Source organism: Macrosteles quadrilineatus, unplaced genomic scaffold (assembly GCF_028750875.1).
Source record: "Macrosteles quadrilineatus isolate MER2022 unplaced genomic scaffold, UCM_ALF_1.0 Scaffold_2__2_contigs__length_208266976, whole genome shotgun sequence".
NCBI lineage: Eukaryota > Metazoa > Arthropoda > Insecta > Hemiptera > Cicadellidae > Macrosteles > Macrosteles quadrilineatus.
This window is the reverse complement of record NW_026542595.1, coordinates 191,152,745-191,166,417: the sequence shown is the minus strand read 5'-3', so window position 1 is coordinate 191,166,417 and position 13,673 is coordinate 191,152,745. Positions and strand designations below refer to the sequence as shown.

The 13,673-nt window shown below is 35.5% G+C and overlaps 1 protein-coding gene across 1 annotated transcript; it reads right to left on the bottom strand.

The window, feature by feature from the left end:
- Positions 1-2,596: 2,596 nt before the first annotated feature.
- Positions 2,597-13,384, bottom strand: LOC128986843 (uncharacterized). Its single transcript, XM_054407399.1, has 10 exons — positions 13,268-13,384; positions 12,125-12,245; positions 10,919-10,992; positions 9,365-9,503; positions 8,545-8,660; positions 7,325-7,510; positions 5,230-5,441; positions 4,625-4,736; positions 3,830-3,930; positions 2,597-3,139 (listed from the first exon to the last, which is right to left on the bottom strand). Exons 2-10 carry the CDS (start codon positions 12,219-12,221, stop codon positions 3,058-3,060), a joined length of 1,119 nt encoding a protein of 372 aa, XP_054263374.1. The 5' UTR covers positions 12,222-12,245; positions 13,268-13,384; the 3' UTR covers positions 2,597-3,057.
- Positions 13,385-13,673: the final 289 nt, after the last annotated feature.

Below are 13,673 nucleotides of genomic sequence, written 5' to 3'. Positions count from 1 at the left end.
CGAATCCAGTGTATATAAACATCTTGAAGTCATACTTTTGATAAATATTTCCTGAACAAACAGTTTCACAAATATTTTCAATCAATATTTCAATATTATTATTTGCAATTTTACAGTTTTTCAGAGTATCAATTCATATCACAATCTTTCATCAGAACAGCACATTTTAATTCATGGAGTGTTCAAATAAACACATCCATTAGTTTTAAGAAGTGTTAGAATTAAGCTGAAGAAGGTGTGAAGGAGGACAACATATCAGACCTCTCACGGTCCATAAATCGGACTTCTGGGATATTTAATTACAGGGCCCACACTTAACATCTTTATTTCCACTGCGCAGCTCTGTGATTGTAATGTCCTCAGTAGTTCAATTAAAATTAAATTAAATTCATTAAAACCCCACCAGGGGGCAACTTTTTGTTATACTCACACCTGTATGGAATAGCCAAATTGCGTTACATAAAGGTGTGAGGTGAGTTCAGTGATGGAATGATCAATTAAGTAAAGAGTATATTTTGAATATAAGTGAAGATTTTCTTTTTTTCTTTACAGTTGTTTGTAAACTCTTTAAGGCTGTTTTAAATGATTGTTCTTGACTAGGACCCCAAACAAAAGCCCTATCTTTTTTTAGTAGTTCCCTCAGTGGTTGAACGATATCAGCAAGGTTTTCTATGAATTTTCCGACATGATTCAACATCCCTAGAAATCTCCTAACACTTCCCACATCACTGGGTGTGGGGAAATCGATTATTGCTTGTAAGTGTTTGGGATCTGCTTGAATCATACCAGAAGAAATAATGTGACCTAAGAATGAAATCTTTGTTTTTCCTATTTCACACTTGTCATTTAAGGTAACTCCTTCTTTTTCCAATTCTTGTAACACTCGGTCTAGTCTGCTGTCATGCTCGGGTTTACTTTCTCCGGTAATTAAAATATCATCCATATAACACAAAATTCCTACTTTGAATCTGTTATTCCAACAATGAGTTTATCCCTAATAAGGCTGTCTTTCATGTCTTTGTAATCACATGAAGAAGCTAATTGATGTACATCTGTTATAAAATCGGATATCGGTTCATTTTGCTTTTGTACTCGTTGATTGAATTTCGCTCTCTCATAGGTCAAATTCACCCTTGGTGTAAAATACTTATTAAGTTTTTCCACCACTTTATCATAAGTCTTTTCATCTTCTCCTGTTACTCCTGCTGCTATTAATACATTTTCTGCATTATCACCCATGGATATTATAAGGAAATTTACTTGATTTTCTCCATCTATTTGATCTAAATTGGTAGCATTTCTGTACCTATTGAACTTTTTTAACCATGGGCCCCAATCTTCTGGTTTAAAGGAGTATTTATCAATGAAGCCCAATGTTGCTGAATGTTGTGTCATTTTAGATGTTTGTCTTCTTACTGTTATATCTGAGTTTTCTGATTCTGACATTGTAATGCAGCATATATATTAGACACCCTGTTACTCAATTTATTGGGTCTTTACCGCTGCCACCATGTTGTGCCCTTAAATATATTAAATTAAAACCCATTTTGTTAGAGCCACTTCTTTCATTGTATTTAATAACAAAAACCAAAACTTAAAGTAAACATGAAACAATAATATATCAAACCAGATGACAAGCAAATAAACAAACTATTAATGTAGACCTCAGGACAACCTCATTAACCCTCCTTCTTCTAGGTCTTCCTTTCTGCCTTCATCCGTTTTTGTGAAGCTCACAAATTTTTTTGGGTATTCTATAATTTTCCATTTTTTTTAAGTGCAGGACCATCTCAATCTCGATTTCTCTACTCGTTCTCTCAAACTTTCGTCAACTATTCCTCTTCTCAACTCTTCATTCCTAAAAACATATTTTTTAATCAAATAAATGATTTTTGATTTAATTTGAATTCTATGCAAGCTTGTTTTCCCTTTACCTTTAACAAATATCGAAATATCCTTTCCCCTGCCTGATGAACCCATTTCCTCTCTGTTATATTCCAAACTTCTGCACCCTATGTAACTATCGGTGTATAATAAGTTTTATACATGGTAACTCTTGAAGTCTTTGGTTTATCTTCAGCCCAGACTAGGTGTCAACATTTTAACAAATTCTGCACCTTTCCCAGTCTAGCCGTTACCTTTTGTGCCATTCTCCCATCGCTCGATAATACGTACCATGCCTAAATATGTCCAATTATCCAGTTGTTTTTGTAACTCTCCATATCATTATGTCATCTGCAAACATCTCAGTTCCTGTATTTTCCCCAGCATATTTTACTTTTCTCCACATTATTTCTACGCACTAGTGAGTACTACAACTATCTGACTACAAGACTACAAGATCGCGCCACTCATCCTACACTTATCATTCAATCACCATTATCGTGTAGTTTAACAAATCATTTTACTAAACACTTATGACCAGACACGCTGTATTACAGCTGTAATACAGCAATTTTATAAGCAGAAGATAAAATTATTGGACAGTTTCATATTTTATACTGCAAATCCTTTTATGAAGCACCAAGAAATTTACTTCATACCTACTAGATACGACCATTTTGTAAGGATAAAAAATGAGAGTACATCTACTAGCAATGATATACTTGTATTACAATACTTTACATGACAAATACATTTTTGAAAATAGAAAATTGTTTTCTGTTTTTCTACTTCTACTCATATTAGTTAGCTATTTCGTATCATCATAGATTCAGATAATACTACAATTCAATTTTAACACTTATTCCTTCCATACTATGTTGCGAGAATGTCGAGGATTTTGATTAGGAAGAAAACTTGTAAGTTTTAGCGTAGTCTGGGGTGGCAAGAGGTAGGCGCAAGCTCCTCAGGAGGGTTTTGGGCCTCTTCCCTCAAGACAACAGGCAATCAGTCAATGTGTATGTGGCGTTTGTAGCATTAGATTACCTCCAAATAATATACTACAGTAAAGTGTACATTGTCCTTTATCACAGCCTAACCGGGGTATCACTGTCGTAACTAGAGGCAGCAGATCTAGACCTGGCAGTCTCCAAATGGATTCCATGTCTCTTCAGGTCAATCTTCATACATACAATTAAATATTCCTTTGTCGTGATTTTTAACAAGTTCTTTACAATCTGCTCTCAATCGCACACACCTGAAAAAAGTAATAATTAAGTGACAAGAGGGTTGACCAAACTGTACAATTACATATTTTTCATTGACCGATTCCCTAAATTATAATACGTATTGTTCCTAACTACGCGCTGAGCGCGACTTGCACACTTTTTTCCGTCTCTTGCACACATACTCTCAACTCCTATTTGCCATGAAAGTTATTTAAGCCCGAATGATATCCGTAGTGCTTATTCCGTTACCCCAAACCGTCTTTTGTAAATCTGATTTAAGAAACCCCGTATCGACTTTGGTGATCGACCGAGTCTAATTTTCCCGACACATTTACTTTGGTGATTACCAAGTATAAAGAACAAATCACGTTTAGGTTAAGTTTCCAATTAATTAGGCTTATTCGCATTCACAATAGTTTTTTTCAAAATTTGTTATTTCAATAACGTTTTTGTAATTGATATTCTGAGCCAATAAACTCGAAACGATAATTTATTAACGAACACGTTAGAGTCCTGGACTATCTCATTTTTGGCTAGGCTATCTGGACAAATTTAAGGTATGGCCTAAATTTCAGGTGAGACGACTATTACGTATTCGAAAATCTAATTTTGTCTCTCTACCTGAAATTTTGTCATAAAGTCTATTTTTATAGACATTTGCTTTGTAAGTATTTAGTAATAACTATTGGAAACTATGTAGAAACAAAATAATAACTTACTTTTCTCTGATAATGCTAGCTTCAATATCAAACAAGAGAGGAGGAGCCATCAACTTAGCATACACGGCGTCCGTCCATTTCATAAGTCCTATAGTAAATGCCTGTTAAAACACATTGTGGTTAACTAAACAATTATTAACTCTTTTTGTACATCATGTTCATGTAGATAAATAATACAATAAGGTCTTTGGAGAGTTATTTATTACATAACACTATTTGCTTGGTTAAAAATAACTTAGAAGTTTAAAAACAAAAAAAAATGCTCTGTCTTACTTGAGGTAGAGACTTTTTTTAAGTAGGTTATCATGTGTAAGAAAATCTTTAAAACAGTATTTTCAACATTCAATAACTTTCCAGAGACCTTATTACCTATGGTCCTTACCTTGCTTATATCTTTAAGCAATTTAGGCAAAAAAATTGAGAATTCAAAGAACATAAAAGGTTATACCTTGTCTGCCTTAAACCTTATCCTCCAACTATTGTGTAGGACAGAAGACACACACGTTACATTAATCTTTTAATAGTTTCAATATACTTATTTTAAGATGAGTGGACAGATCCTTGTTTCGTCATATTGGACCACTGTATTCAGCATGTTCATTGCAACAATGTGTTCAATAGCTATTGTTCACTTGTAAAAAACTCATTGCAACTGTAAAAAGTCATAAATACGCCAACACTCGAGATCTCTAACACTAGATAAATTTTAATCAACTTAAGAATTTCTTTGCAAATCGCAGTGCACATAGAATACAGGTAAAAACCAATAAATATAGCTACACCATTATAACTTACCTCAGAAGGCTGGTCCATCACAAAACTATCGCAGGTATTTGGTAGGAGGTTGCAGGTAATAAGCAAAGTGTTCAAAAGCTTGATTAGCAGGTAGATTTCCAACAACTCAAATCTGAAAAAGAAAGAATATATCGTTCAATAGACAGAAGATAAATTTATTAATTATAACATGCTTCAAAATATGTTACAATATAGATAACATGCAATAGTTACAAAAAATAAACATAAAAGAGATAACAAAATTGTATCTAGGCCTATATAATAAATACAAAATAACAAAAATTATAGGCTGTTTTTTGTTGTATTTTTGAGGGAGGAGATTAAAATTTGTTTGCGTACACTGGAAGGCTCAACGTACTCTCAGTACTGCTGGAATCCCCAGTGCCAAAGGCCCCAGACTCTCATTTCTTAGGACACTACCCTCGAAATGTTTAGATTTTAGCACATTACTTTGGGCTTAGCCTTTTTAACTATTTGAACTTACCTTCTTTTTTGTCATTAAAATCAAAATGTGTATCACAGTACTTTTAATTCGGGTTGCGTGAAAAAAAAGCACCCTCCTGCATAATATAATATAATCAGTTAGCATCAAGTGATTTTTTTACCTTTCAGTAATTTGTTCTTGTAGAGGCAAATTTTGAAGTAGGGATTGTAATGGCTCTTGAGGCGGAGGAAAGTTGAACTTGGATTGCAACAAGGTACGAACAGCAATGACTTTGAGATCACGAATTCGGGGAGAGGTCACAAACAAATTGCAAAAAAATTTAGCAGCATTCTGCTGCAATACTTGCTGCAACTGTGCTACCAGCTCAGCAACCTGCAAAATATTTATACATTCAGATTGGCTACCAAATACAATTAATATACAGGTGAAGTGTTACACATTTTTAATCAACGACATTGTGTATTTTTAAGTGCCATTGTGGTTTAAGTGTTATTTATGATTGTGTTTTAAATGGTAAAAGAACAAATTAAAAATACAAATTCAACTTCGATTTGAGTGCCTCAGAAGTACGTTCAGGTTTTCAATAATTTTTTTTTTATTAGTAAAAATTTTAGTACCATTGGAAAAGAAATTAATGCACTGCCTGCAGTGCCCTTGGTCAGCAATTAGTTTTACCGAATTTGTAGACTTTAACTCTAATTTTTATAGAAAGAAAACCTCAGGCAATAATTAAGTAATTCTTTTGCCATATTGTTCAGAATAAAATAGTCTACCAAAAAAATTTTATTGGATAATCAAAGTGTAAAATTTAAAAATAAAAATATAAAATTTAAATAAATATAGATTTAAATTTGTTTTAAAGTAAACTTTATTTACTAATTCCAAGATTGATCCAGACACCAAATGACACTATTATCATAAAGTTCAATTGATTCCCTACGTATGAAAATCAACAGTTGTTTACTTTTATAAGTAACTAGCTGTAACCCGCGGGCTTTGCCCCGTTTAACTTCTTAATTTTCAAGATTATCTCGTTCGCATGGCTCAATCACGTCCTGGTTGAAGTTTGTTCGCTACGCTCACTCACCTTTAGGTTGGAGCTCGTTCGCTACGCTCACTCACCTTTAGGTTGGAGCTCGTTCGCTACGCTCACTCACCTTTAGGTTGGAGCTCGTTCGCTGCGCTCACTTGCCTTCAGGTTAGCTCGTTCGCTACGCTAACTCGCCTCCAGGTTGAAGTTCGTTCGCTACGCTCACTCACCTTTTGGTTGCAAATTAGCTGTTGTCACAAACGTAAAAGAAATAATAGTGCTGCACCCTGTTGGTAATCCTTGTAACTTTAATGCTATTGAACATCATAGAACAGAACCAACTTGTTTAATTGAAACAGCTGTTAAGATTCAATAATTCCATTTCTCATAAGGTTAACATGGGAAACTCCAGAGCCACTGGGGCGGAGTTCGCTACGCTCACTCACCTTTTGGTTGCAAATTAGCTGTTGTCATAAATGTAAAAGAAATAATAGTGCTGCACCCTGTTGGTAATCCTTGTAACTTTAATGCTATTGAACATCATAGAACAGAACCAACTTGTTTAATTGAAACAGCTGTTAAGATTCAATAATTCCATTTCTCATAAGGTTAACATGGGAAACTCCAGAGCCACTGGGGCGGAGCCCGAAAGGATTTTTGAAATAAGAATATGCCTATATGTCAATCGGGAATGTGAGCTATCATCATGCCAAATTTCAGCCCAATCCGACCAGTATTTTTCGAGTTTACTTTTCCCATACACACATACACACATACAGCAACCACCTCTTTTTTATAATAGTATAGATAGATAGATAGATAACATAGAAAACAAATTGTATGTTTTACCTTACCACAGCAGTATAACTACACTTGACCGCGAATTGGAAGACACCACCAGAAAGGATAACTGATAACGGTTCTGGTGATGACCCACTCCTTTTCTTCAGTTGTGGGGTTTCGACCATCCGATCTTTTGAGATTGCATGCTACTTCCATTTGGCATGACTGTACACTCTATCAGATTCATCCAGATAAACCCTTAGCCTGATTGTATACGGAAGATATGTGCCAGGCTTTGGGCAACTGCACTCGACTGTGATTTATCTTATTTAGGCTACTAACAATAACAATATATCCAATTTGTCATGCTTGCACACCTCCATCTTAAAACTGTAAAGCTGATAACAGATTTCAAATTTTACAGCCTCAGTGTTTTACTTACTTTTTCTAGAGTCCAGACTGGATATGCTTTTAGAACTTCGCAGATGGTTTGTTGAAACTCCAAACCGTACTGACTAAGCCGTTTGTCTAATGATGCGATCGCCAGGATACGTAGGAGATAGTGTCTTTGTATTTCATCATTTTCATCACTATCATTTGACAGGCATTCAGAAATAGAACCCAGCACCTTCAATAAACAAATAATAACATTTATGTTTAGAACCTTGGCTTTGATGGAAGAAACTTTAAGTGGTGGCTTAGGAAATATTTAATTTTGATAAAATTACAAAAGAACCTTGCTAATTCAAATTTGAGAGGAAAGACAATATATTTCGAACTATAGGAAGTTTGAAATATAGAGAGTTTGAATTATAGAGGTTGTGACGGGCCTAAAATATCCAATATAGATTTTAAAATTATTAAGAGAGTTTGGAACTATTTTCTTACGCGTAGGCCAAAGTGTGCATGAACACTAGTAAGGGTAGTCGTGATCGAGAGTCAGTTGAGAGGGAGATGCGCAACAGGCAACACGCGTGCTGCGTCTGTTCAGTATATACTTTTACGTTGTTTCGATTAACTCATTTTGTCAATGTTAAATCTTTTGTGAGCCCATTGAACAGTTAATATACAAGTTTATTGCATTCGTGCGTGTTATTAAAAGACTCCCTCATAACCCATTACAAGGTGAAGGTCGACATCTACGCTGAGCTACAATCTTGGTGACGACGAAGGAGCAGAAGACCAGACAGCGGAGACGCGACAAGGTCAGAATAAATAATACTTGAATTATGGAGGTCCCAGTTTTAAGTGTAGAGAGTTAGAGAGAAAGGAGACTAATGAACACATTGTGGGAACATCAATAAGAGCGTCAGTTCATGTTTCAACAAGGCATATTTTTTGTTCTAAATTCGAATTACAGTGCTTAAGGTGACGCAGTTCTAATAGTTCAAATTATGGCAACAAAATTAGAAATTTTAGAGGCTCAAGTATGTGAAAATTCGAATTGTAGAGGCTGCATCAATTGAAAAAATCACTTTGAATTATCGGTATATTATTTTTCTAATTTTAGGGGTTTTCTGAGGGGAACAAACAAACATTACTAATTATTGAGGTTCGAATTAGTGAGTTTCTACCGTATTTAGTACCTATAAAAAAATATACTTATGCTGTCTATATTTGTTTATGTTCTATGTGAAAGATGATTAAAATATTTGTACTTACTGCCTTAACATGGTATGAGGTAGGAAAATCAGCCAAAGAAGTCGGGCAAGCAGTGATTTTGAAACTTGAATAAAGCTGTGGTTCATCTTGTATTCCTAGGCTCTTCGGTGTGGCCCCTACAAACAAGCAAACTAAGTAGGAAGAAATATTTATTTGCCAATTTTAAAATAGGAAAACTAAAAAAGTTGACCGAGGGAATCCACCTGTTATGAAAAAAGGTTACTGTATTTAAATTAAAAACAAAGCTATTAGTTCTGAAATAGTAATAAGGGTGTCCAGCTAACTGAGAAAACAGGGAATGGTACACTCAAAAAGTCTGTGAATTGTACGTCGAAATTTAAAGAACGGGGAAAATTTGAACAATTGCCAATAGGTTCTCGTCAAGCGTACTTTCTTAAACAGCATTCTGTTGGCTCTCTTTTAAGATCATCATGAAATAATAAAAAAGCCTACGTAGTATTCCATTCCCACAAAGCACATGGGTTTGGCCGCATTCCCAAAAAGCTTTAAGATACCACTCTCTTTCATCTCCTCTAAAAAAAAAGAAGTAATGGCATGAACAGGAAAAAAAGAACGCAGGTGATACAAAAGGTCTCTGTTTTTTACAATCATCCATCTTTTCTGTCGATTTTATTTGGTTAGGGAGGTGGTTAAATAGCTTCCTACCCATATACAAAGGAGCTTTCTCATAAATAACTGTTCTATAGATAGGGAACTGAAGAGTGTTTCTAGATAGATTATTATGAAACCAAACAATGAAGATGTAGTCATTTAGTGACATTAATTTTGTTCTTTATTCAAAAGCCATATAAAAACTTACCCCAGTTTAAGAAAATCATTATGACATGAGACACCGAAATAGTAAACTTCTTTTTGCATTGCCAATAATTCCAGCAGTCTTTGGCCAATTCTTCTTCACACACACTCATCATAAATAGCAACGCTTCAGGATTCTTCACCTACAAGAAAGACGATTAACCAAGAAAATTCCATTGAAGTTCATCAGGATTGTATGCTGCTGGGTAAACATAAAATAAGGTTGTTTCTGTACAACCTTTAAGTGCAGTACCAACATACATCACATCTTAAATGAGCTGAAAATATGGCATACAATAGTAAAAGTCTATCCATGAAAATTGTATGGATACTTCCTATGTGGTTCTTTGCATCCAGAAGGTATGGATGTATAAATGAACTAAGAAATATAAAGAACCGTTCACTAATGAATCTTACAGAATATTTTGAAGAACAATTATTGATACTTATTGGTGATACAACTACAGAGTAGGTGTTTACATAGCTGTTGTGGACGGGTGTCTAGGTTAGTTTATTGTAGTACCTAACGTTAACATTACCATTACTACTGTAATCTAATCCTCACCTTTTCCTTGGTTGTGAGACGTACTTGTGGTCACTCTTTCGTCGGGTCATCGACAGTGTGAGTTGAATCACTTGATTATAGTAGTCTTAACGACACAAGTAGACAATTTAAGGTAAGAGCCTTGGCGAGTGCTAATAAAACTTCTACGAGTGTCGTTAAGGCTAATTACGTGAGTTGTCTACACTACTTTATCTACAACTGTTTCTTAATTACTAAAAATCACTACTCCTAACTTCCAAGAGAGGTTATGTTTTTGTTTCACTCATAGCCACTGATCGTGATTCAACGACTTATTGTCCCGACCACTCACTCATTGTTTCTTCAATAAAATTGGTCTTAACAGCTGATAAGTTGACATTCAAAGTATTATAATTTTACTTCTTTTCTCTCGATCCTTTAACCTCATTGGCCCGTTACTCGTGTTGTAAAGTAAAACAACAATGCTGTTAAGTGAATATTTACAAATCTAAGAACTGAACTGAAATGGCTAGTTTAAAAAAAAAAACGGTCGTAGGTAAAATCTTTTAAAGTAATTTTATTTTAGTTTATTTAGGCCTACTTAACATTTATTAATCCGGTCGAGTCTAGGCTACCTAAACTAACCCCAAAGTGAGATAGTCTGGCAGTGTTTAATCCAGCAAGACTTGCTGATTATGGATCCTGGCCAACACTGGTACTTCTAGCATTAATTAAAAACAAAATGCTCTAAAATAAAAAAATAAAACACTTTTTTAAATTTGTTAGACTTATGTCCTTCTGCATAGGTAGGCATACAGTACTATGATAGGTAGGCTAGACAAACAATCTATTCTGGTGACAAACAAATAGTAGTCGCGGTCAAGCATCCATTGACGAGAAGAAGTCTACTATACTCATTACATTGATTTACCAGACTATAGTTCGGCCGCTTAGAAAGCGACCTGCACGTTAATGCTAACCAATGCTAGAGGAGGTCACTTTCTAAGCGGTGAAACTATAGTCACTTTTACTCACCAAGTGGGGGATCTGGGATAAACTGTGCAACTGCTCGGTGTTAGAACATCCCAAATAATGTCTCGAAATAGTATCTGTGAACAGAAAAATTAATATTAGTATTGGTTATTCACATGTAAATGGATATACATCTAAATATTATCTGGTACTTTGGTATTATCCGGAGGCCACTTATTTTGGAGGGATTTTTTTACCGGAGACTAAAAATAACAACATAATTGGAAAGAACATACTTGAATTGACTCACTGTCCAAATTTGTCATGATTACAATCAGCGGCCTTTGACTTCTGCCTCCCAGAAGGCAGCAATGTCGGCGAGGATTGAAAAATGCGTCGCCGCTATACTCCACCAAGTAGGTATACAGCACGCTGCGGCGGTTATGTTAGGTTGGGGTATCATAAATATGTTTGTAGGACTTTCCTCGTTTCGTTATGAATCAAACTATACCAGGTGAGTCATACTTTTGCCCACCTAATGCCCTAGATACAGGCGGTGACAGGTGATGCACCTAGGTGAACCTTGGCCTACGTGGAGGGGATTTGCTGAGCGTAAGTATGACTCATCTGGTATTGTTTGATTCACAATGCAGCGCGCTGTATAAGGGTGGCCTCTGGATAATACCAAAGTAGGCCTACCATTCATGCTACCATTCATGAAATTGCATCCTGTTTGAGATGAGTAAGAAGTTAATTTCAACAAGGAGTCAAAACATAGATTAAAATGAACTAGGCCTATCTAATGAACTATCTATTACTACTACCAAAGCTATCAATGAGAGTATGATAAAAAAAAAACGACTACAGTACTGACATGTTCTGCAGCTTAGAAGTCAAGTTTAGAACTATTTATCCGAACACTGACGACTTTTGTTGACAAGTCCTGTTAGTAGGGTGGACAGCTGCATTTTCTGTGCAAGGGCTAGGAAAAAAACTGTAACCAGAGGGTTCAAATTCCATCTCGGACAGGACTCAAGACTGGTGTACATCTCATAAATCAAATCAAATGTTCTTTATTTATTTCATGCACATCGTCAAACTAGGTGTGGAGGACTTTTAATAGACTATTTATAATTACTGTACACTAGTTCACTTAAAATGCTAGAAGTGAGTGTCACTGTCTTAAAGAATTGAATTAGTAAGATGCTTTCAGCATTTGGTAAGCAAGCTATGACTTGCATATTTTTATGATCAAAATTGTTACTGTACCTTTTGAGAAATATTGTAGACACTCTGAGTCATCAAAAACCAGCAGGTCAGGACACAGCAGTCTCTCACACAAGGGATGTTCTTCATTTTCTTCCATATTCTTGATAAGTCGAAATTAGAGCTATAAATTAATGTTTAACTGAATAAATAAAATACTGTAACTAACTTATAAAATATAGTTTGCTTCCCTATATGGGAAATTTAGGAACCAAGCTAAGGATAACCTTGTTGTTACTTCCCAGCGTTTTCATGGCCTGATGACAGTCCCATACTGCCTTAGAGGTAAATTTGAAACTGTCAAGTGCCATTAGCGCTGCTTTAGTGTCGCCAGTCCATGTAGCCTATATGGTGTTACCTGTCAGACCACGCTCCAAACACACTCTTGCACACTCGGACAGGGCAACAACTTCAGCCTAGAATACAGTAGCCAGTTTCCCCAGGCTAACACATGACTACGCCTAGGGTCTGACTTCATATATACCCACCCCAGTGTCTGTTGGCTTTTTCAAGCCATCCGTACCCGTATACCAAGTGTGCCATCCCCCTTTTCATGTATTCAGGTTCACCTTTATCCCAGACAGTCCTGTCAACAATGTTGACATTGTATGGCTTTTCTAGATCTGTGATCTTCACCATCCTGTCTAGTAACATTTCCAAGGTGTCCATGTGCACTGTGTCCACAATCCTTGTATGCTCACTGGAAGCATACTTCCAGTTGCCACTGCAACCCATTCTGTATTCAAAGTCTGTGCTAACTTATTATGGACATCCCTAAATATATTTTATGGATTACCCTATCAAGATACAATTTAGAACACAGATTATTTATTGGTCCCTTCACTAATACTGTACTAGGCTTGATCTCAACTTTTCTATTTAGTAAGCAGGCTACATTCTTAGGTAGGGCTATGCCTAAGTTACCCAGTTTTCATTTAAGACATTGGGCCTACTGAAAGGGATTTAGTTGGTAGGAATAATGTGTTATCTTTTCTCGGGAAATGGCTAGTGATAAATTTAACTTAAGACCTAGACAGTCTTTATTTTGTTTAACTTAAAAATCGGTTGAGGAATGCCATAACCTCAACGCAATAAATCTGTTTATCACTACAGTACAATCTGTTTACCTAGTAAGTTAAAACTCACCTTGCTTAATATTAGATCCTTCAAACCAAATTGCTTTATCATCAGAATTTAATTTTATTTATTCCCACGAAAATTAGGACTAGACTAGTAATTAGGACTGAGAACTTAGATTAATTATCATCAATTATTGAGATTGAGGTTATGTTATGGTTTATTGTTTTTCCAATTTCCCTCCCTCAGTCAGTGGGTCTAGTTCCGTTCCGTTCCCTCTAGGACTTCATAAAACTAAAAATACCCCCGCCGCAGCAAACCTGCAGACTGTGCGAATTTCCATTTACCTGGCTGGATTTTCGATAAGTTTCTATGGTTGTCAATGATAGTGAACCCACCCCAGTGTTGGTAAGTCTATGATAGTAAAAAAAAAACTAAATAATGGGCGCGTTACAGATTTTAAGTAAGTAAACGT